Source organism: Cydia amplana, chromosome 17 (assembly GCF_948474715.1).
Source record: "Cydia amplana chromosome 17, ilCydAmpl1.1, whole genome shotgun sequence".
Classification (NCBI taxonomy): domain Eukaryota; kingdom Metazoa; phylum Arthropoda; class Insecta; order Lepidoptera; family Tortricidae; genus Cydia; species Cydia amplana.
The window spans coordinates 13,847,321-13,873,047 of NC_086085.1; the positions used below are offsets into that span (position 1 = coordinate 13,847,321).

At 36.9% G+C, this 25,727-nt stretch overlaps 2 protein-coding genes across 2 annotated transcripts in view; both read left to right on the top strand.

The window, feature by feature from the left end:
• LOC134656088 (CLIP domain-containing serine protease B4-like) overlaps positions 1–4,209 on the top strand; it is a 288,523-nt gene extending 284,314 nt beyond the window's left edge. Inside the window, exon 8 of the mRNA XM_063511605.1 lies at positions 4,200–4,209. The gene's annotated coding sequence lies outside the window, so the exon portion shown is untranslated. The remainder of the gene's footprint in view (positions 1–4,199) is intronic.
• Positions 4,210–19,605: 15,396 nt separating this feature from the next.
• On the top strand, positions 19,606–23,734 carry LOC134656019 (chymotrypsin-1-like). Its single transcript, XM_063511535.1, has 4 exons — positions 19,606–19,978; positions 21,971–22,174; positions 22,460–22,602; positions 23,467–23,734. Exons 1-4 carry the CDS (start codon positions 19,706–19,708, stop codon positions 23,732–23,734), a joined length of 888 nt encoding a protein of 295 aa, XP_063367605.1. The 5' UTR covers positions 19,606–19,705.
• Positions 23,735–25,727: the final 1,993 nt, after the last annotated feature.

Here is a 25,727-nt window from a genome sequence, read left to right on the forward strand (position 1 = left end):
GTACATCGTAATGTACATTGGGCCGCACGAGGATATATACATTTGCCTAAAAAAAGGCAGGGTTATGTTGTCCCAGCTGGCCATACGAAAAGATAAAGCCTTAAATCCTTTGGACGTATAAACGACCACGTAGACCTACACCCACTAGATTCTGTATTATGTAGGCATAAAGAGTGTTTATTTTATTTAAACAATAAAATCGTACTCTGCGCTCTTGAATGAAACATTTATTTTAAAAATGGACTGTTTAGTATAAGATAAAATAAGATAAAGTATAAATACAATACATATCACCCTTTTTAACTGTCTTACAATAAAATGATGAATTAGCAATTATCGTTATCAAATTTGAGTTGAGGTATTTAATTTACTTTTAAAATGTTCTATTTATCAATAACAATAACAATTTAAGTTATGATTCGCTTGTAAAAACCAAAATCACAAAGATTAACTGGCAGAGAATGCCTTCTGGTATTACGTTCGCCTTTTGTACAAATTTTACGGTGCAATTTTAAATAAAAATATTATATTTGCCATTTGTTAAATAAATAATAATATTAATAATAGCTTTTTTTCTAATTTTGCCCCAGAAGTCTAAAATGCACTGCATGAAAGTGCAGTCTGAAGTTTTTTATGGTCATACAAGCTTAATTGTTTATATACTTTAGCTTGCTTAGTTGTAGTATGTAGTATACAATAATGCAACAACATGCTCAGAGGGGCCATTTCGTGACACTTTATTTTCACTATGTTCTTCTTTTTGATGATGTGTATTGTCTGTGTGTTTACGAATAAAAAACTTTTCTATTATATTCTATTCTATTGAATATGTGCTTTATCTATCGTTATGTGATCAATGTCCAAGGGTCAACACACGTGTTTCGGACTCTATCCACTCGAGTACAAAATGTCATTGAATTCAAGCACAGACGATGATTTACGATGCCCGCTCTATTGTGAGGTTATGAATAAGGCTGGATACATACTGACAATACAAGTGCACTATAATACGATTATATAAGGTGATATGAACTAAGTATACTTAATAACTGTATGCTGCTAATATCCGTATGTATTTAAAAAGCTTTTTCTGTCAGTAGAAAAAGGCGGCAAATTTGAAAAATGTAGGCGCGAAGGGATATCGTCCCATAGAAAATTTTAATTCGCGCCTTTTTTTCTGACAAGATTTGCTTGACCAGCTATATTTCAAAAAGGCAATTAAGCACAAGCGAAAGTAAAGCGTCCGGCCAAATTTCGAAAGATATTTTTCGAAGTTCAAATGAGTTTCGTGCAACCTTTATCCAGGTGTCTCGGATATTACATATTTTGATATTCTTGCATCTCGCGTATGTATGTTAAATTGTAAATTTTAATTTTGTTAGTAGGTACATTGTATTGAGTTACTTAGTTTAGGTATTGATGTAAAATATGTTAGAGCCAGTTACAATTTTTGCTTACAAGATTTTTTATTTTACTTGTTTACTTTTCTATACCATGATTGTACATTTATAATAGTTAAGTAAGTAACTATTTAAAGTATTTAAGCGTATTATGATTGTTTGTAATTGTTGGATATTATTCAATGAAATAAATTTTATCTTATCTTATCTATTGTAGCAGTAACACCGCCCACAGCGAACTCGGCTTTACCTTAAGGTAGTCTGTCTTTTAGCATTAATAGCATCTTTTATATGATGATACATTTCTCTTTTATGAAATAAAGATAAAAAAAGACAGACATCCTCGCCTTAATAACATGTTGATGTGAGGTGTCGACGCCGGTGTTACTTTAATTATATCGCGTGATGGGATTGAGTCTTGTTATTGTTAATACAACCAACAATGTTGTTTACGTTGTTGGTTGTATTAACAATAATATTACGGTACGGTGGTTGCTTCCCCGTTTTGGGGCACAATTTAGCAGGCGTTCATATTTTACGTGTATTGGATTTTAAATACATATACACCTACATATAGGTTGTAACAAAAATAGTGGGGATCCGTTTAAGGACATATTCGGTAACGTGTTCTGATTAGGAAAAAGTAGACTACAGTATTTTTAGCGCGAAAAAAAAAAACATTTTTTCAAGTCAAACTTTGCTCTTTCTTCAGAAAATGTATTTGTAACCACTTTTAAGTTATTTCGCTTTAACTGAACAGTGACGCGGTGGGAAAAGTAATGGTAAAGGGCAAAGTAAATTTCTGCGTAAATTTTCATGCCAAGTTTAATGTAATTTAAGTATTTCATTTTAAAATGATAGCGTAACTTCAGCGTATGTGAGCAACTTTTTGGCGGCGGGTTTGTGTAGATTAAAACAGTACGTGTGTGTTTGAAAACAGTAAAAAGTAAGAAGATTACGCATTCAATACATACAATACAAATCGAGCGCATGTGTAATCGGGCCCCTGTCATTCATAATTTATTCCCGTCTTTTAACCTGTTCATAATAAACAGAGCCGAGACATACCTTTTAAAATGAAAACCATACGGTTTCAAGGGGTAACGGATTGAAATTTAAAAAGAGGAATAAAACAGTTTTCTAGTATTTTCTAGATAGTAGTTTGTAATAACTTTCAAGACACCAGGTAGATACTCAAATAGTATACTGACTAGAATAGTAGATAACCTAGGTGTAGGTATTACAGACGAAGGTGTCTTATCTGTCGTGGTTTGATCACATAATAGCTTATATATATAATTTAGCAAAAAGTAAGTACCTAGGTTCCTACACTTTTGGCTGCTTGACTCTAATTAAATCCATATATGTAGGTAATACATATCGAGCGCATCATATGTAATCGTGTCCCTGATGTAGGTACCAGTGGCAAAAGTGACATTTCCTCAACCAGACACGTCATTTTTGATACTGGCAGATCATATCCAGGTCAAATTGATATGATGATGATGATGCATTCCTGTTATCCCTCGTCAGGGACATAGGGCTCGCAGAAGAAACTTCCATTTGTCGCGATCTTGAGCGGCAACTTCCAGCTCTTTCCAGCCGAGACCAGTTGAGCCAGCCTCCTTCTCAACTGATCGCCTCCATGTAGTACGAGGCTTCCCCGACCGTCTACTGCCAGCCGACTGCCAGCGGAGACCCTGCTCGGCCAGATGGCTGTCCGGCCTACGGAGCATGTGCCTGATAGCGCCGCGTTTTCGGAAACATAACACTGGACAGGGTGGAGGGTTTTAGTCCGTATGCAGCTGGAGCAATCCCAGCTGAGTCGGACATGCTGCCAAAACCGGGCTGGCAGTATCCAATGAGGATTACCTCCACCTTTGATTAAAAAAAAAAAAAAGATCCACCACCATTTCCTTCAAGTTGATATACTGAAATATTATCAATTTATCAGAATACGTCTCCCTGATGTCTTTCATAATTTATTCCCATCTTTTAACCTGTTCATAGTAAACAGAGCCGAGACATATTTAAAATGAAAGCCATATGCTAATGTCAAGGATAACGGATGGAAATTTAAAATTAGATTGTTCGCGGAATGAATGCAGTCGGAGTGTTGACTTAATGATATTAAATTGCATTTCTATGCAGGTGGGTTTGTGATTTTTAGTAACCTGAGTATGCTTTCAAGAAATAAGAGTTCTTTTACTTCAATGTTTATGTGTGTTCTTTCACGATGCTTACAAGGGGTAAAATAATTACCTAAAGATGATATGAAATACCTAATTAAAATGACAGTACCTACCTAAAGATGATATTGATAATATGAAATACCTAAGTAAAATTACAGGACGAGTTGCTTAAAAAATACAATGAAATAGTCACTTTTACTTGTGTGAAAACTGTATTATATAATAACCACTTTTTACTGCTATTAGTAGGTAAGTACATTTAAAATAAAATTTTCTAGTAGATGGCACTGGTCCAATTTTTTTTTTAAGAAACCGGATATAAATGAAAAAAAAAAGTCTGCGTTAAATTGATTAGGTAATTATATAAGTAGCTACCTTTTATTTTTGTTTAGATAGTTTATGTTTAGATAGTTTCATTTGTTATAAGTAATAAACAAATTAGTTTTTAACTTGAGATTTTTTTACATAATAATTCATGACTTTTATAATATTAAGCAAAATAAAGCTGTGTAATAGAAAGATTAATATATATCTTGTCACATGAGTCCCACCTTTAGACGCTTTCACCTCTTGTGAGGTTGGTATTATCATACTACATATTAAGTACCATCACTAATACACTATTATAATATTAACTAACTATTCTTAAACCTTATTGCAAGTGTATAAAGTCCAAGATTGGTTAGTTAAGAGTGTTGTACACTTATCTATCGAAACATCGATATTGTCAAAGCCCTTCATAACGGCTACTGATTCTATAATGTCGTGTCATTGTGTGAAAATGTTACGAATCTGGTACCTAATAGTAAGAACCTAGTGATGTACCGACTATGGTTTTGGCCGACTAGCCGACTAGCCGACTAATCGGCGCTCGTCAAGCCAAGCCAAGTCGTCCAAGTTCATAATCGTTACTTTCCGATAAAGATTACATCCGTATGGCAACTGTAGTAGCTTTATTCAAGTTCGGATGCATTAGAAAAACATTTTTTTTGCTCCTTGCGTTGTCGCGCTTTCAATATCAACTGACAGATGTTCCGTGCTACTGCGACGATACACCTACATAATTACTTATATTTGAATTTAATTCAACACAAGCACATTTTGTACCCTAAATACGTATTAGAGTAGAATGGGCATGTAACATTTGATTAATATTGGCTTTTTATTTTATTTATGTCCTGCTTTATGTAATTAATAATAGGCCGACTAATCGGCCTTTTTTGCCGACTAGTCGCCGACTAATCGCCGACTACAAATGTGGCCGGATAGTCGGCTTTCCCGACTAGTCGGTACATCCCTAGTAAGAACCTATGTATTTGATAAATATAGCCCGGTTTTTCGGGGGTAAAAACGTACCAGTGCTAGTGATTAATAAAATATCGATTTAAGTGTTAACGCCACTTGCACCATCAACCCGGGGTTAACCGGTTAATCCTGGAGTTATTATGGTTACCAGTACGATTTGACACTGGGTTAGCGGTTTAACGGGTTAACCCAGGGTTATTGGGATGGTGCAAGTGGCGCTTAGAGTTATTCTTATTGCCTTTGTAAATACCCGACATCTGTTATTATACCTAGTCATTCTGACACTAATTGACCAATCGTTAGCGAAGGTCTCTGTTTCAGCTTGGGCAAAAATGCTTTCGTATGTATTCTCCTCTACAGGTTACATTTTCTTACTAAACAGGTTCGATAGTTACACATTATTATTTTTTGTTTCGTTTTTTGGAAAATGTGAGTTTTGGTTGTCAACTTCTCACCTCACGATCTCATGTTTATAGTGGCACCCGCACTCTGCTCACCGCTTGCAAAGTCGGTGTATAGTCAGCTTAGATGGCTGGGTAAATTAGAAGGTAACACACGAGTGCCATACATAAATAATGTACCATTAAATGTCTTTTTCTCAAAAATGGACGGCAAAGTCGACGTTGCCGGTTAAAAAATAGGTCGCGAAATGCGTAGTTTATGGTCATTCAAAAAATTAAAAAGTTAAAAACATTGCAGTCTCGATTTCGGGACTGCAATGTCGCATACAAATTCCATTATTTAACGAGTTCCAAACTTTTTAAAACTTTAAATGGCCATATCAAATGAAGGCATAGGTCCCTTAAGGGGACGGTATATGACGTTTTCGATTTAGACCTCACTTTGTGCAATCAATTTGTTCAATGAATGATTAATAACTGCATTAAATTATACGCAAATCTGTTCACGAAGAAGCCGTGTACCGGCTCTTCACGCCATATTTTTTTTTATTTCCTGTAATTCTCTACAAATCGACACTAAAAGTGTCCAAAAATCAAAATATGGAGTTCCGTTTGAGCAAGACGCATTACAGTTTTGTCTTTGACAGTAATTGAGTTGTTGTGGGATTTTGAAGGCTAGATAACTAAACTACCAGATTATTATCTACTTATATTTTTACTCACAAATACAACACAGAAATTCAATCCCAAATGTAAACTTTCGTATAATTTCCATACATTGACGACATCACTCAAAACTCTTCTTCGAGTCAGATGGCCGTTGGCCTTGCATCGAAGCAGACGTGTACATCGTCATAGCTCGTTTTTGACATTAATAAAGACATTTCATCATATACGCATACGAAAATGTATACCAGTAGATAAATTGTATTTCATAAAATAGGGTAAATAAATATAATCACGTCGAGCTCCAGTCAAATTTTAAATGTGAGTTGTTGTTATTTACGGGTCGTAACGGTCGAAAACAGCAGTAAATTATCCTAAAACAATACGATTACAATCGAATTTAAGTAACTTGTTCCTTCAAAACCCGCTTAAAATGAAAAAAGTTTAAAAACTCGTTTTACTGATTGGGATTGATTTTCATTATGCTGGTATCAATTTTGCGTCATTATAAAAATGTATATGACTTCTGTACGTCAATGACTTTTGATGTCAATTAATTGTAATCTTGTATTTATGTTAGAGAATATTATATGTTCATTTAAATATTACTCATCTATTAATACGAAGCGTAATTCGTTTAATACCTAAAGACTTGCAGTGTCTACACCTACGTTCGTTCCGTCTATGTATGCGATTACGTAACGTGCTGTTCTGATAATCTTCAAGAATCAAGATAATTAATAACGGCAAGACCAGCATTTAGTACCAGCGAGTTTTGCGGATTTGGAGACCGAGATGAAGCTTACAGGCCAATATCGCTGCGGCCTGGCCTGCTTATTGTTATGTGTATAAATCGAATGTTATATTAATTTACTATAAAAAACAATGTTTTATTTCAATGACATTCTGTGCGTAGAGGTATGTATGTTTCGGTGATTATAAGAATTATGTCCACACAATAATCGTGCAAAGCAGAGACTGCATTATTTCTTTACGGTATAAGCGGTAAGGAAAAACTCATTGGTATCCTGGCTCGTACCAATGAGTTTTTCGGAACTTATGTACGAAATATCATTTGATATTTACCACTAGCTTTTCGGTGAAGGAGGAAACATCGTGAGGAAACCTGCATACTCGTAGTGCATACATTTGCGAAGAAATTCAAAGCTGTGTGTGAAGTCCCCAATCCGCATTGGGCTAGCGTTGAGATTATTGTCTATACAGGGTGGTCCAAACCGTGACGTCCAAAAATCGTGGGCTATCATAATGTACCCCATATGTATGTTAGCCGATTTTTCGTAGTTTTCAAGTTATGATTTTTTAAGCTTTTAACTTTTCCTATGTAGGTAATATTCTCCGACCGTCCATAGTCTGGGACCGGTCTGAAAACCAGCGCCGGGCACCTAGGCCCGGCACACGCTGAGACTGGAACCCTGTGCCTAATACAAAGATCTTCTCACTTTTGTTTTGTATATGATAACAACTGTTTTATTTTATTATGTAAGTAATTCTAACTCTATTTTATGTTCATGTATGTGGCAATAAACAATTCTTATTCTTATTCTTATTCCTATGAAATTCCGGGGTTCCCATACAGAGTGGCTGAAAAATAACTGCATTCCGTTGCCAGGGAGGTGTTGGGATTATACTGAGCAACTTTTACAACCTCCCTGGCAACGGAAATGCAGTTATTTTTTAGCCACTCTGTATGGGAACCCCGGAATTTCATATGAAAAGTTAAAAGTAAAAAAAAATCATAACTCGATAACTACGAAAAATCGGCTAACATACATGGGGTATATTCTGATAGCCCACGACGTGAGGAATCTAAAAAAAAATTTTTGGACGTCAAGGTTTGGACCACCCTGTATATAGGCTGAATTATTATTATTATTTATAGGCGGTACGGTACCGTTATTATTTATCAATACCGCTTCGTTTTGAAGGTACTATACCTGTTGAAATATAAAGTACGGTACCGGTATAAAATTGCAGCAGGTACAACAATTTTTTATAGGTGTACAGTCAGCTGCAGAGAAAAGGTACCACCCCTGCATACAATCTTCTATGCAGGGGTGACCTGCAGCTGACTGTACCTAAACCATCACTGACCGAGCGTAGGCGAAGGTCTCCGTTTCAGCTTGGGCAAAAATACTTTCGTTTGTTCGAATGTTCTCCTTTGCATATCACATTTCTCAAATATCTCGAGAAAATTTGTAAGCAGGTTCGGTAGTTGGATATAATTACTCGGTTTCTTTTTTTTTTATAAGTTCTAATAGGCAGAGATTGGCATAAAGGACTTAAGCGACAGTAGGGTCTGTGGTACTTAGACCATTGTGATTATTCGTAGTGTCCGACCGAAGATTCGGTTTCGGTTTCGGTTTCGGCCATAAAATCATGTTTCGGCCGTAGTTTCGGTTTCGGCCAAAAAACGGCCGAATCTTTCGGCCTGGCCGAAACATACGAAATAGTACTTCGTATTATGAAACTAAACTATGTGACAAAGACCAAAAGTTGGCGAGCAAGTAGGACAACAATATTTATATATACAGAAATTTGTGTTTCGGTCGGACACTAATTATTAGGTACTTACTGATTACGCTGCGCCGCGTGGAACGTGAGGTGCGTTGGGGTAAGTACATACAAATCATTCAAGAAAAAAATCCCTTTTAAGATCACTCGTGTGTCTGCCCCTAATAGACTAATTCAATTGAAATTTGGTACACATTTTTCACATATGACAAAGAGTCGGTGATCCAAAGATGGACTAGTAACGTAAATAAATAAACTTTTAACTTTGCGGCCATTTTTTTGTATCGTGTGATATATCAGATATTAAATTGTAAGATATTTACTAATAATAAGCATTGGTCACGTAAATTATTTTTAGTCTTTTTTTGCAAGTATGAATGATATAGAACATTATTTCAATTATTTTTAAAATTAAGCCTATCCAAAGGCGACTTGGAAGATGTGTCATGGGGATCTATATTCGTTGGGTGAAAAACAAGTTTTTTTGTCTAATTATCGTTTAAAACACAATCGATCGGCAATAACGCGGGCACATAAAACAAAAAACTTCTTTTTTCACTCATAAAACTCCTTAAACCTAATAAGAGCTAAACAAAAACAAGTGCGAGTCGGACTCGCATTCTAAGGGTTCCGTATATTAAGTCCGTCTCACGCTTGACTGCACATTTCTTATAGATTTTCCTGACATATATAGGTAAAGAACTACTTTGTGTATTTTTTTCAAAATTTTAGATCCAGTTGTTTCGGAGAAAGTGGGCGGAGAATGATCATTTTTTGCCTATTTTCATGAATAACTGCTGAACTATTAATCCTAAAATTATAAAAAAAGTTATGTTTGAGATTCTTACAATGAGCTCTTTTATTTGATATGTAACACTATATAGTTTAAAAAACATTTTTTAATTTTTTCATTTACCCCCCCCCCCCCCCCCAAAAATGGCTACCGTATTTCAAATTCTCTAAAATACATTTTATTTACGTTACACGTCCATCTTTGGGTCACAAATTTACATTTGTGTGCCAAATTTACATATGTGTGCCAAATTTCAACTGAATTGGTCCAGTAGTTTCGGAGAAAATAGACTGTGACAGACGGACGGACAGACAGACAGACGCACGAAGAATTATATGTATATGCACTTATCCCAACGCACCTCTCGTTCTACGCTGCGCGGGGTTCATTGCCGCTCCTACCGCCGTAAGTGTAAGTACAACTACATCATCAAGGCTACGATCGAAGATAATCAGTTCAGCACTGAAATAATAGCGGTGGAATGCCAGTATAATATTTAATTATTTATTTTAATTTTATAAATTTAATAGCAAAATAAATAGCGAATATAGGATACTCGTACAAGTAAATCTGTAAAGATCTTAGGGGTACATCAGCCGACATATATTATTAAATTTTATTTTGTCGGCCTTAATTAAATTTCCACCCTGCCGAAACTTTATTTATTTAAATTTTTAATTGAATTGATTTTTCGCCTTATGAATAACCGTATAGAGTAGTAAATAACATTTTACATCTGACTTAATGACATCTGGGTTTATTCGGTTTAACTTTACAAAACGCGTATCTCGACAAAGCCACAATATGCAGAAAATAGTTAACAATCAAATGAATTAAATTAGAATTTAAATACGTCACGTGTGACATGAACAGACAAGGAGAGCAAGATTTAATGTATTGTTTCTCTTTCTTCTTTCAATGGAACGTTTTTACAGTTTCTGTTCCTCAAAAGAGGTCAGTGGTTAACACTAAACTCAAAACGCAATCTTAAAAAAACTTGATGGGTCAATGACCTGTCCCAGTAAAGTGAGGTAGTGTGCGTGAAGTGCGCTTGTGTGTGAAATGGGGTAAATTGACAGAATCTGAAAATTTACCCACCTCTACCGTCACCTTTACTTATTATTATAAAGCCTATAACAGACTATCGCACCGCACCGCGACCTTGGAGCGTCGTACCCATAAGTGAGAGCGAGAAACAGATATCTCTTTCTCGCTCTCACTTATGGGTGCGACGCTCCAAGGTCGCGGTGCGGTGCGATAGTCTGTTACAGTCTTAATGTTGGTACCGCGACTATTTAGGTGTCTCAAATAGGTTGGCGTATTTTCAGCAGAAAAATACACTTCTTTTTTTTTAAAGCGCCAAGCAAATTTTTTTAATGGTTGTATTTTTTTCTGTGAAAATTAGAACGTTGCTTCTGTAAGTTCTGTAAAATATTTCTATTTCTTGCACCATTTTTGAGAAAAGCACTATATATGACTCGGCTGGAAGGCTACTTGCTGGCTTCGGATTCAATTAAACGGACTCCCAAGGTCGTCCGTTTAAAACGAATCCTCAGCCTGCAAGTAGCTACTTCCGAACCTCGACAATAATGTACTATTAAAGTCGTAAAAAAACCACTCAACGATGGCGGTTTCTTTTTAGGGTTCCGTACCCAAAGGGTAAAAACGGGACCCTATTACTAAGACTCCGCTGTCCGTCCGTCCGTCCGTCCGTCCGTCCGTCCGTCCGTCTGTCACCAGGCTGTATCTCACGAACCGTGATAGCTAAACAGTTGAAATTTTCACAGATGATGTATTTCTGTTGCCGCTATAACAACAAATACTAAAAACAGAATAAAATAAAGATTTAAGTGGGGCTCCCATACAACAAACGTGAATTTTGACCGAAGTTAAGCAACGTCGGGCGGGGTCAGTACTTGGATGGGTGACCGTTTTTTTGCTTGTTTTGCTCTATTTTTTGTTGATGGTGCGGAACCCTCCGTGCGCGAGTCCGACTCGCACTTGGCCGGGTTTTTTTCCCCTAGATAAAGCATTCGTCTCATTCTGACAATTTTGCTTGTTTTTTTTTGCTTGTTTTGCTCTATTTTTTGTTGATGGTGCGGAACCCTCCGTGCGCGAGTCCGACTCGCACTTGGCCGGGTTTTTTTCCCCTAGATAAAGCATTCGTCTCATTCTGACAAGCATATGTAAGTGTTGAATTGAACCAAACGCGAACATAATAGGCCTGACGACACGCGACGCGAAATAATTTTGTAGCTCCATTAAGTATTTACGAACCATTTCGCCGTAGATCAAAGAAGCAGGAAATGTACGCATTTCCTGATTTGGGTTTGATTTACTCGTAATATACCTACATTTGTATGTTAATATATTTGCTTGACATGAATTGAAGCGCAAATGATTAGACAAACTTTAAAGTGAAAGGGGGTTGTTTTATTGTGTTACAACCCGCCCCGGCTTCGCTCGGGATAACAAATTATAGTATGGCTCTTCTGAGGTGAACTTTTCGCTTCGAACCTTAATCTTTTAAACAAAGGCCATTGTCTCTATTATCGCAAAGCCGCTAGCTCGAGCGTTAGCACGTGCCAGTACAACATTCATATTGAAAAACAACCGGTATCATCATAGTATTAAGGTTCAAATTTAAGAGGCCTTATTCCTTAGAGCGTTCACCGATTTCGCGAAATAACACTCGATAGATGGCGTTGGCGCTCGGTACGCGAGCGCCGGCAAAGTTAAGCGCGTTTCAACGCAGGCAAGAATAATATTGATACTTTTCAATTTAATTGCAAAGTAACATTATTTTTAGCGTTATATTGGCACTCTTTATTTTATTTTATAAGCATGGTAGTAGTCAATAGAGTGTATGTGTTGGGATAATATATAACCAGAGGCGAGTAAATAATAACGATATTTACCTCTGGCATGGAATTATTGTGACTCTCTTCTTATGAATAAGGTGTATTCGGGTATTTCCGAATGAACGAATAGTGGCGGATAATTCCGAAAGCTGACTCTTACCAGGCCTCCGTCACTCGCTCAAGGCCACGAGCTATATGCCTACCGCTCGGCGTATCGTCGACGATACATCCGACAGAGGGCCGCCGAACGCCCGCCTGAGAGCTCGCACCGCACGTTTCCCGCGCTTACGCTTCGAAATGCCGAAACCACGTAATTATTGTGTAGTAGATGGGTGTAAAAGTCAAAAAACAAAGCAAAAATTAAAAACCGTTGATTTTCCGTAGCTTTGCTCTTGTTTTCCGTATGAGTATTTTTTTAAATTATTTTCGCGATTTAGGATATTTTCAACTATAAAATTTAATAACAGAAAATTCCGAGAAGGGAAAAAAATTAAAACTAAAACATATTAGAACAAACAAAAAGATCGACTGATAAAAAATATGGTTGATTCGCAACTTTCGTTTTATTACAATAATTATCATAGATTGTACAACCCTAGAGCACTCTTATGATGACGCGTTGGCACGTGACTTGCACGGCGGGCAACACAGTCTCGACTCTTTGTGCGCATACTTATGGTACATTTCTTCTCGTCCTGAGCAGCAGGTATTATTATTAAGATTTTGTAGGCTATTATAGCGTAGGTATTTTCGCTTTTGTGTGGGAATGATGCATCTGTTACGTAGTAACTATTTATTAATCTGTGCTCTTACTACAATGGAATATGAGTGATTTTACAATGATTTTCGGAATTACCCGAATAAACCTTACTACTAATATTCGTCATTGTAGTAGTGTTGTATTTTCAAACTTCTTTAGCGGACTGTTACAATGTTATTGAGTTTTTCTTTATTGATTTAAATGCCATCTAGTGAGTTTCCCTCTAACCGGTATTAATATAACTCGAGTACTAACAGTTATGTGCTTAGGGGTTTCAAGTAATGCGACGAAATAACGCTAGATGGCATTAACATCAATTATACATAGTGCTGCAGACATTTTGCACTAGTCATTGAGTTTTCACTTCTGCCGGCACTCCCGGAGTGCAACCCGTTGTTTTTTTTACAAACCATGACAAACCATGAGTTTTGTTTACATTTTTGCAGCCCACAAATTGTCGTCTTTTTGTACTATTTCTGTTTAGGGGAAAGTCGGGGCCCGTCCATACTGCAAATAAACATGTTTCTTTATTTGTGATATGCGACTGGCCCTGTATCTGTTAAAACCAGTCATTGTTTTTATTTAAAACCATGATACCATTGACTACCATCCACATATTTTTTTTTGTTTTATGGCCTCGTCGGGGTCAATACCGAAATCCGATTATTTATATTATGCCATCTTCGCTCCACTCCATCAAGATACCCTGGACAGGCCTATGGAACTGTCCGCGCGAGCACGGATTTAAACCTACGAATCTCTTCCCGTTCACGGTAGAAAATCAAGCTAGTTGGTCGCCGGCGCTCGAATATGCCAAAATGTATGCGAAAGAAATGTCTTCTTCACGAACAAATAACACATGTTGTAGTGTGGATGGATGCAGAAACAAAAAAAATAATAAAAAAATCCGTGTTTGCTCTACCGATTGATAGGAAAAGTAACTATTAGACATTCTCAATATAAGTACTTATACCAAATTTTTTTTTACGATACTTTACGTTTTATAAACCGCGTAGTGTTTACGCGGTTTATAAAACGGCGTAAACACTACAGTTACTGTAGGGAGATATGACCTTTTAAAATATTTCGCAGTCACTCATCATAATAAATAATAAAATAAGAAAAAAAAACCCTAACTTATGACAAAAGATAAATAAAGAGAATAATAAAATAAATTTCTAAGTAATTAATAATGATAAAAGGAATATTATAATTATTAATTACTTATTGCAACTTATCTTGCTCATAGTTATTTTACAATTAATAAAACTTATATTTGTACCTACCTAAGTAGGTAGGTATCTTTCATAAAATCTATAGTTTAGGTAAGTAGGTAGGAACTTATTTGTAAAATCATTTCTAAGCGTCGGCAACCCTAGCTTTGTGCCGGTGCGCGCGGTGCGCGGAGCGGTGCGTTGAAGGTCATTCCATTGTATTTTTGTGTAGGTATTAAAACGGTAGGCATTTGAGTTTTCTTTGAGAGATAAGTATCTGTTCGTAAGAACTATAATATAATCTGTGCCCTGGACCTCATCTAGATAGATGGTGCTCGTCAGGGCAAAGCTATTGAGCCCAAACACGATATAGTTATGATGAGTAGATAAGGAGTTCTGGTGACCAACTCCTGACTCCATCACGAGAACCTGGACCTCATCTAGATAGATGGTGCTCGTCAAGGAAAATCTAATGCGCCCAAACACGATGGAGTTATGATAAGTAGATTAGGAGTTCTGGTGACCAACTCCTGACTCCATCATGAGACCCTGGACCTCATCTAGATAGATGGTGCTCGTCAGGACAAATCTAATAATCCTAAATACGATGGAGTTATGATGAGTAGATTAGGAGTTCTGGTGACCGACTCCTGACTCCATCATGAGACCCTGGACCTCCTCAAGATATATAGTGCTCGTCAGGGCAAATCTAATGAGCCCAAACACGATGGAGTGGTAATATGTAGATTAGGAGTTCTGGTGACCAACTCCTGACTCCATCATGAGAACCTGGACCTCATCTAGAACGACGGTGCTCGTCGAGGCAAATCTATTGAGCCCAAACACGATGGAGTTATGATGAGTAGATTAGGAGTTCGAACTCCTGACTCCATCATGAGAACCTGGACATTATCCAGGTCGTCCGGGTATAATAATAATGCAAAACCTAACCAGTATTCAAGTAACACTGAAAACCTATCACCTAGCGAGAGTCTGTTGTTGAAATTAAATATGGTGTAAAAAATGTACTTATTTGTATCAAGATTTTCTAGTCGCAGTATACAGCATTTCTCGGAACTCTCTGGCTGTTTACGAACGCACCATAGTCACCGAACGCCTGACGATCGAGCACAGGTCCGTCCCCTAAGCCGCCTCGGCGGAGAATGAGCGCGCGGCGTCGGTGCAGCGTGATTTATACGTGTTTTAAAATAATATAAATTTACGGCAAGGTAGGTCCTATAGTTATGATTTTTTTTTATGGGTTAACGTATAGTTATAGTTTGCTATAATATTATTTTTAGGGCAAAATAATAGTACAATTTGCGATAAATAAATATAATGTAACCCTGTTTTCACCCAAAAAATGAAAAAAGTTCGGAAGGTTAAATATCCATTTTTTTAAATGAATCTTTGATTTTCAATAGTCTTAGCCGCTCGTAAAAGATATGGTGAATTGAATTGTAATCATTTCTGTATCAAATGATTCTTGTTTACTGCAAAATTGAGAACCGAAACGACAGTTCTCACTGCAAATTTTGAAAAAGCCTCCCAAGAAAACTCATTTATTTTAGGTTTAAAAAGAGAAAATGTCAACTTGAACGGTCTTACTTGCTAGTTTAAGAAATGATTATTTAAGTACGTTATCAGTTTTTGAATGAATACTAATAGTTACGTCGTAATCTTGAATGAAAAAGGTAACAGATTGCAAAAAACGCTCGCTTGTAGGAATAAGGAGTCTTAATATCGCCTTTGGTGCGTAACTTGCAAGTAAAATATGAAAATAATAATTTTGGATAAATAAATAAAAATATACACCGTGTTTTTATTTAATTCCGTTAACTTCAGGGTATGGTTAAGTACGTTTAAGATAACTAAGAGGCATAGTTAATTTTCAAAAAAAAAATTTTTATGCTTTTTTTACAAAAAAAAAAATAAGTTTAAAAACTAATTAAATGTAGCATATAGCGTTGTTGGTACACGGGCATTACATTTAACTCAGCCAAACAATTGAAATCTGTGACATATCAATGTCATTTCGAACATCGATCGACCGTTATAGTAGGAAATGTATGAACTCATTCTAAACACTAATCAATATGTAAACCGGCTCTAAGGCATGTGTACACGCTTGTAGAGGCCTTATAGGAAAAAAATAAATTATTGATTATCTCCGAAATGGAATTAATTAGAATATCGGTGTCTTTGAGAAAGTTACTTGATTTAAGCTCAGGAATGCACCCTTGAAAATAACGGAAATCAAAAAAAAACACGGTGTATATATATGTATTTCATGAAATACAGAAGTATCAATAAAAGCAGTACAGTGATCCCCACACTAGGCACTGCCTAAATTAAATTAAATCATAAACTGAAATAGATGTCATATAAAGAAAAAGTGACGAAGCCCTCCAGTGGTGAAGGCCGGATTCGAACCGGCGTCTTTAGCAATCCGGGATAACTCACTCTTCACTTTCTTCTGAAAGTGTATCTGTAACTAGGTAAGTACCTTTAATTTATTTTGCTGTGACTGTGACGCGGTGGGCAAAGTTATGTGAACCGGCAAAGTTTTATACTTTTACGGTACCTACCTTATCAGTCTTATCACAGCGAAAGCCCCGCTATCTGGACTAGATTAATAGACAAATATTCATCTGTCTTATCATTTCCTCCCACGGACCGCTCTTATCAGACTTTCCCTAGAACTGTAATAATTTTATCTGACTCAAGTGACCAAGTTTGGATTTTTTCTGACTTGGGAAGACAAACTGTTTCCGTGAATTACCTACACACTCGTATATGGATGGAGCAATGCTTTGTATTTGCGTCAACGTCCATTTTTTTTATCTAATTTCTAATATCTAATTTTAATAATAACGACTTAGTATTGGCGAGGCGTACGTATAGAACTCAATTTCCATCGGCTTGCGTATTTGCAGATAGCTAAGAATTTATCCTACAGCTCAAGTAAAAAACCGGCCAAGTGCGAGTCGGACTCGCGCACGGAGGGTTCCGCACCATCAACAAAAAATAGAGCAAAACAAGCAAAAAACGGTCACTCATCCAAGTACTGACCTCGCCCGACGTTGCTTAACTTCGGTCAAAAATCACGTTTGTTGTATGGGAGCCCCACTTAAATCTTTATTTTATTCTGTTTTTAGTATTTGTTGTTATAGCGGCAACAGAAATACATCATCTGTGAAAATTTCAACTGTCTAGCTATCACGGTTCGTGAGATACAGCCTGGTGACAGACGGACGGACGGACGCTTAAATGCTTCCTATGGAACAGCTGATTATTTCGCGATTTCAGATTTTTCCCATAGCAACGATTGTTTAATAAGACCTATATTTTAATAAGAACCATTAAATTATGATCAAACATAACAAATTCCCTGTATGTGTAAACATCTGGTGTCCCGTCAATTGCCAGTTTCGGCTCTTTAAGCCTTAAAAAAACGGACAACGAAAAATTCCACAAAAAGTATCAACGTAAACTAACAAAGGATTAACAGATGTCTAACCTATGATTACGACTTGATGACTTATTCGAAACGTCAGCAGCCCTAAATAAGATTGAACAATGGAGGTCGCGTGAGTAAACTTGCCATTATAGTTGCTTACATAGTGAACAGTCTGTCTGGTCTTGGTGGCTGTCCGTCGTGAACTGATCATATTTTGTCGTGTCGTTGTCATGTCTAATTTTGAAATTAAATGTCCGTAGTTACAAAACTTCCAAATATGTATGCCAGACTGGCATGCCAGTCAGCCAGTCAGCCAGTCAGTCGATCTATATCAGGTCGCCACGTAGGTTGGAAGCCACGACACATAGCAAGCACGCTCCTGTAGAGTCTGTGCGGAAAGAGAAGAGTCGTGGAATGTATTGGGCCCCATACATTCCACGACTCTTCTCTTTCCGCACAGACTCTATACCAGGCGGCCTAGCCAAGGTGACAATTGCTTGCGCTTCGCCATCGAATCGGTTTGTGTGTCTCTATCGCTCTTCCCTATAGTGTGACAGTGACAGTTGCGTTTTGTTCGTTACGTAGCGTTAGCGTTGGCATGTTGTCTAGGCCAGAATAACCCTTGGACCTCAAAACGTACGCTTTAAATAAGGGTCCGTAGGTTCAGAGAACTGTTTTTGAAAAATCGTATGACAGCATTTGCATTCATTGAGCATTTTCTCTAGTGACATAATCGATTCGAATCCTGATTTTAGACTTTCGCTTGATGTAAAAAATCTAATTTATTTTTGAGGGAATCTATTACTTTTGTTTGTTAAAACTTACAACAGATTAAGTTCAAAAACAATATGATAGCACGCACATATCCAAAAACTAAGCTCACCCAGACTCGTTCACCAATCAGAACACGCTAAAGCCCTGATTACGTGTAATAATTCATGTCTAGTGCCATTTCAGGACGCCGGGGGCAGTCAGCCATTATAATGTCGTTACACGCTTCTAACTTGTGTTCTCGTCTGTGGTGACTAGGCCGGGGAGATCCTTGGGAGGCTTGATCCAGATAGTGGATAATATTACAAAGAGATAATCCACCAATATTCAAATAAGAGTTGTTATATACGTAGCTAAATATAAAAGATATAGTCCGTCCGTTTTTCTAAGATCAAGTAAAAGTAAATGTATGGCGAACTTGATCTTAAAAGTCGGATTAAATCGAGGTGACGAGGAAGGCCGGTAATAAAGTTTCATTTTAATAAATATACTAAAACCGATTTTGTTGTTATTTATTTATGTTTTATACGGTGTAACACATTGTTCTCAAGCCCCAATTTTTGTATAAAGTAGTAACAAAATGTCCTCGGGGCCCAGGATACCATCTGCGTGGATCTTTTTCGTGTAAGGAATTCGACAATTCAATAGACAATCAAACTTACTGTTGCTTTCCTCATTTAATTCAAATTTCATTCATATTCCATGCGTGTCTATTAGCGGTTAAACATGTACCACCAATTTGACACGATGCGTTTCTAATCTAAAACCAATACTTGCGTAAATTGTAATAGGATGTTGGCAGGAACTACTCTTTGGACTTATTTTTATCGACGTCCTACTCGAAAATGTAATTTTGGTGAAGGTCGCCGGAATATACCTTATACTTATACAATTTAACTACCTATTTGTTTTAATTCGATTTCTATATCGCCCTTCCAATATCTCAAGTTTCAAGAACACTAGTAGATACCATATATGTATTTGCGAAGACGTATAAATGAACGGAACGTATCGACTGTAATTGTGTTCGATGGAATTTAAGCGAAGATATATATCACCTATTATTGTAGTGGAACCTCGATTATTCGAATCTCGATAAAGCGAAATCCTAGTTAGCACAAAATTAAATGCTATCCCTTTAAAGCCTTAAAATGTGGAAATAATTACCTGATACTTATTGCAAGCGGAGTTGTTTCTCTTTTAAAATCTATTTGACCACAAATCGCAATTAAGACGAAAATCCAACCATTTAATCAGTCCATTTTCCATTACCAGCAATAAAGCTTATCATTAATTAGATTTACGGCGTCAAACCAAACACGCTATTCCTTTCCATAGTACCTTCCTGCAATGGTTTTTTTATCCCTTATAATTTTCCCATTCCTTGTCCCACTATGCAGCAGTGAAATACAAACGTTGGTAGTTGGGGGGAGAAATGTGTCGGACATAGGACGATTTCCACACGCTCTGTACATTCTTTTTACCTGTCCCGGCGAAACTGGCACATGGTTGTGTGGGGGGTCCATATTGACTCAAAATATATTTTTGACAGCGGCCCACTGTATGAATATGCAGTGTGATATGAAAATAGAAATTGTTGCGGGTACTGAAAATGTTGAAAAGGTATGTGGATAGCTAATTTTCTTATGTTACAATTCATTCGTTTGGGTTGTATATCTTGGTCACAATAGATGGTCCGAGCGTAAATGCTAATTTCTGACGCTTGACGCTTGACTTCTGACGGTGGTAGCGTTGAACGATATTTGAACAGTAGCGGCTACCGCGAATATTGGAAATAGAAGTTTCGTCTATTTGCCTCTCTGTCACTCTTGTCTAAATGTGGCTGGCATTTATCGCTAATTTGGCTATTTCTGTCTGGCACTGCAAATGATTATTTTTACGATAAGGTAACTGCAATTTGTGTTTAAATGGATTTGTTATACAATTTCCATTCTGATATTTAACTCCCCATTCCATAAATAACGATACTTTTGCCTAAATTGTTAATTGAAAGTACCGTCAAGATTTACCATAACATTTTATACTTAGTTATGATTAAAAAAACACATGCATTTTACTTTCCTCGTATTCGAAATGAAAAGTAGCGTGTTTAACTCGGGTGAAAGGCATAATTTCGGACTCAAACTATTGGCGCTCTCGCTGCGTTCGAGCACCAAACTACCTCGGCAGAAATGAGCGCCTTTCATCCCTTGGTTAACAATCTACCAATTATGCATAGAGCGGTATAGACGAAAATAGACAAACAAAGAAAACGAAGCTATTCAGGATTAATGCCCAGCATCGCGATGAACGCTGCAAGCGTCAGCCTGAGGGGCTACCGCGAAAACCGAATTTCGCAAATTGCGGGGATCTTTCTCTTTTACTCCAATGAAGACGTAATTAGAGTGACAGAGAAAAATGCCCGCAATTTGCGAAATTCTGTTTTCGCGGTAGCCCCTCTGGGGAAAAGTCGCTAGGAACGTATTTATTGAGCTCGATTGAAAAGGCCTGGAAATTTTCATCTACCTGGCAAAGTTTTTCGTAATACCTTTCACAACTTTACAATACATAACTTTCCTTCCATGATAATATTTCCTAATTTCCCTGTGCTCTTACAAGACGAAGTTTTAAGTATCCATTTCAAGTAAAATCATTGATAAACAAACAAAGAATATAATACGAAGCATCGACAAATTTTATAGACATAAATATTACGGCAAAACATAGATCGTACAAGCATGGCAAAGATAACACCATCGGGCAAAGTTGACTTCACCTTTCACTCTTTATTCCATTACCTTTTTTTTTTCTTTAATATTGTTATTGTACAGCGCATTATGATAATCGGTATCGTCATTCTGAAAACCGATTTCATTTCATGTATTTAGTAGTAGTAGTAGTAGTACTCGTAGTAAACTCTTTATTGTACAAAAAGACATATTAAAAATAACATACAAGTAGTGAAAAGTACAAAGGCGAACTTATCCCTATGAGGGATCTCTTCCAGTTAACCTTTGAGTGAAGAAAGTGAAAAGAGGGTGACGAATGCAGCAAAATGTACAATAAGGTACTTACCAAAAAGATAAAGGATATAAATACATACAAAATTTATAGAAAAAACATATATTACACAAAAAGGAATGGGGAAAATACACAAAAAATTGGGAAGAATTATAAAAATATATAGCAACTATACAATAGAAATATTGACAAATTAATCAGCCAAATCAGATAACCATAGCTTCTTTAACGTCGTATTTAATTACACAAACGGGTCTAACGCGATTTAGATTCATTGTTTTTACCTTAAATTACCACCAACACCACACCACCACCACCACAGACCACATCAGCTGGTGTAACCCAGCTGAAACGTCGGCATTTGAGGTAATAACAATGAAACTACATATATCGCGATAGACCCGTTTTTGTAATTATAAATGGTCAAGCAGATCTTGTCAGTTTAAGAAAAAGGCGGCAAATTATAAAAATGTAAGCGCGAAGGAATATCGTCCCTTTTTTTTTCGCGCCTTTTTCTTCTGACAAGATTTGCTTGACCATCTATAAATATGCGTACAAAACGCGAGAGTATAAAGTGTTCTTTTCATGTTTAAGGCAAAGAGCATAATACGAATCATCGACAAATACTATAGACACGAATATTTTGACGAGCAAGGGCCAACATTACGGAACGACATCGCACTGTTGGCTGTAAAAATGCCTCTGCCGCTAGGAAGGAACGTAAAACGAGTCGTGTTGAACCAACATTTTCCAAATAATACCATTATGGTGGCTGTTGCTGGATGGGGAAGGTTTTCCGTAAGTATAGTTTACAGCGGAGATTGTTCGAAAGACTCCACACTAGCGTCTTTTGAGCGTCGGCGTCTTGCGCTATAGAAAATGGAGTTGCTACGCAGCGCAGAACGGTACCTACCCAGTACAGAAATAGGTATTATTTTTTAAACGTGCTACTTTGCACAGGGAAGGTAAATAATCCTAAGAGTCTTAGGCTAAGACTTTATGTGCATAACGTACATTTTAAAATATACTTCTCAATGCACCCAAAACGTTTCACATAATTATACATTGTATATATTTTTTCAGGAGACTAGTACCGATTTATCAAAAAACCTGAAGTATGTATGGCAGTTTATCAAGCCCAAGATATATTGCCAAAAATGTTTAGGAGAACCTTTGTGGTCTGGTCAGATGTGTGCTTCGAATGACGTCAAACATTACCCAACTATGTAAGTATAATAATAAGCAAGATTAGTTTCCATCAGTTCCATCATATGTGGCAACTTCGCCGTCATAATATAAATACATTTCTCATCTAGAGCTTAAAACTCTAGATACTTATTTATTATGACAAAATAAATCTATTTTTAATCACTTATTATATTAAATTAAGTTTGTATTAAGCAGAAACGTCTGCGAACGATGCTATTAACTTATTATATTATATGGGATTAGACTTTTACTTTCGTAGGGTATTTACTATATTTACTTTCAAAACGCTCAACTTTGGCCACTAGTATAAAAGGATATGCCTACATCAAATAAATCATTATTTAAATCAAATTAGATTAATTAAAGTTCTTTTATTTTTGGGTTATTTAATTCATGCATTAATAATACACTTATTTATAAAACATTATTTATTTACATTCAGCCCATTCAGGTCAGTCCATCGACCATCTAATAATCAAAAAACTAATCAGGCCTGGGGCCCGTTTCTCAAAAGCTTGCAACTTGTAATAGGTACAAGCAGATGTCACTTTTTGACAGTTTTTGTTAGAAAGGGACTTCCACTTGTATTACAAGTTACAAGCTTCTGAGAAACGGGGCCCTGGTAATGAGGGACAAATCTGTACATGACTGTTTCCGTAGCTCACCATAATTTTTAGGATTCCGTACCCAAAGGGTAAAAACGGGACCCTATTACTAAGACTCCGCTGTCCGTCCGTCCGTCCGTCCGTCTGTCACCAGGCTGTATCTCACGAACCGTGATAGCTAGACAGTTGAAATTTTTTGTTGATGGTGCGGAACCCTCCGTGCGCGAGTCCGACTCGCACTTGGCCGGTTTTTTAACCTACTTTTTTGTTCCATAGCCACGACTCCGGATGCGCATTGGTCACCAAATCCGGGCGCCAGGTCGGCCTGGTGTCCTACAGGATACCCACAGTGCCGGACATCGTAGTATACACGAACGTCTCCCATTTTGTTCCGTGGATAAGGAAGCATGCACGCAAATTGTCCTGTGCAGTGTCCAAAATGAAAAGAGATCCCAAAGAAAATGATGATTATTACGGGGAAGATCCGAATGTAGAACCAGACAAGGATACTTTAATGCATAAATTACATAGGCCAGATAATTAGAAAGACGGTTTTTTTTAATGTAGTAGGAGTTACTTATGTTCACAGCAAGTAAGTAAGAATGAGGTAAGTACTCATAAGTTATAAAAAAAATGATTACTCTATCTGATTTGGTGCCTCTTTTTAAGTATTGTAAATACTTGGAGTCATAACATAAAATTAAATATATTTTTTACAAATGATCATATTATTTACAACCTTTATGATAAAGCTGTAATTTGTTAAAAATACAATGATGGCAAAAAATAACGCCATGGATGATTAGACACCGACGTTCGGGAGAGGCTAGTGCGGGGTGGCCCTATATCCTACCCGTAAAAAGAGAAAACCGGCCAAGTGCGAGTCGGACTCGCGCACGGAGGATTCCGCACCATCAACAAAAAACAAGCAAAAAAACGGTCACCCATCCAAGTACTGACCCCGCCCGACGTTGCTTAACTTCGGTCAAAAATCACGTTTGTTGTATGGGAGCCCCACTTAAATCTTAATTTTATTTTGTTTTTAGTATTTGTTGTTATAGCGGCAACAGAAATACATCATCTGTGAAAATTTCAACTGTCTAGCTATGACGGTTCGTGAGATACAGCCTGGTGACAGACGGACGGACGGACGGACGGACAGCGAAGTCTTAGTAATGGACCCTATTACCTAATTTTTACCCTTTGGGTACGGAACCCTAACAAAAGTGGGAAGAATACACATCATTTGTACAAAGGCGAACTTACCTTTAAAGGTCTTCCAGTTAGTGATGAGCTGTGGGAATTTTCCCGGGAACGGGATTATTCCCAATGGGAATATTCCCGGGAATATTCCTTTGTTTCCGGGAATATTCCCAAATCAAGGGAATATTACAATTCAGATTGGGTAAATCAAATTTTAAATTAAAGTTTGTTAAAATATGTATAATATACCCTGAAAAATAAAATGACGTTCACAAAAAACCTAATGTTTTAAATACTAAATTTTAAGCTTTTTTTTAAATCACACCTTTTTCGCGGTGCTTTTTATGTGCAATATTTGTTTATTTGTTATTTGAGAGTTCATGTTTCTATCTCTTTCTTTCAATATATTGGTATCCCTTCTTCTAAAAAGATACACCATGGTGCACTTACTCAGTCTTCGAACGTATACTGGGTCAACCAAATCTTGTCAGTAGAAAAAGGCGGCAAATTTGAAAAATGTAGGCGCGAAGGGATATCGTCCCATAGAAAATTTGAATTTCGCGCCTTTTTCTACTGACAAGATTTGGTTGACCATCTATATCTGGTTCTATCAACACGTGCGTAGATGTGCATAAGTCATGAGGCCGAAAAGTAAAGTGTTTGAACATTTTACTACTCATACAGTTAACAACAAAGTTACGTTTTGTTGCAAATATTGCAATACTGTGTATTTATTTAAAAATGCTACGAAAATCGCCTGCCATTTAGGCAAATGTGCCAAAACACCATGTGACGTTCAGTGTTTCTTTAAAAACCGTGGAAAAAATAAGTCCAGCAGTGCTGCAAGTGAATCGCATGGTGAACCTAGCGGTTCTTCACATTCTCACATAACACAATATGTAAACATTAACAATTTCAAAATTCCCCAATGTTCCCTTCGTGTGGGAATATTTCTGGGAATATTCCCACCTAGGGATTATTCCCGGGAACGGCACATCACTACTTCCAGTTAACCTTACTTGTCATTAGTAGGCAAGTACATCAGTTTTCCACAAAACATGGATTTCTTCATAGTTACATCTGACATCAGAAACTATCATTACAACATGCATAGTTCGGAAGGTCACCTCAGAGCCGCCGAAACATATGAATAATGTACTTCCCGCTAGATATATCTGCATCATGTTCTATACAAATTGCGTAATAAAAGTTAAGTGGGCCGTGATTTGACAAATTAATCCAATGATCACTTTGATTGCGTGGGTGGAAACGTGAAAGATTTGCATACAATCATTTATTAACCAGCTGTAAGTAGGTATTCAAAATCACTTTCT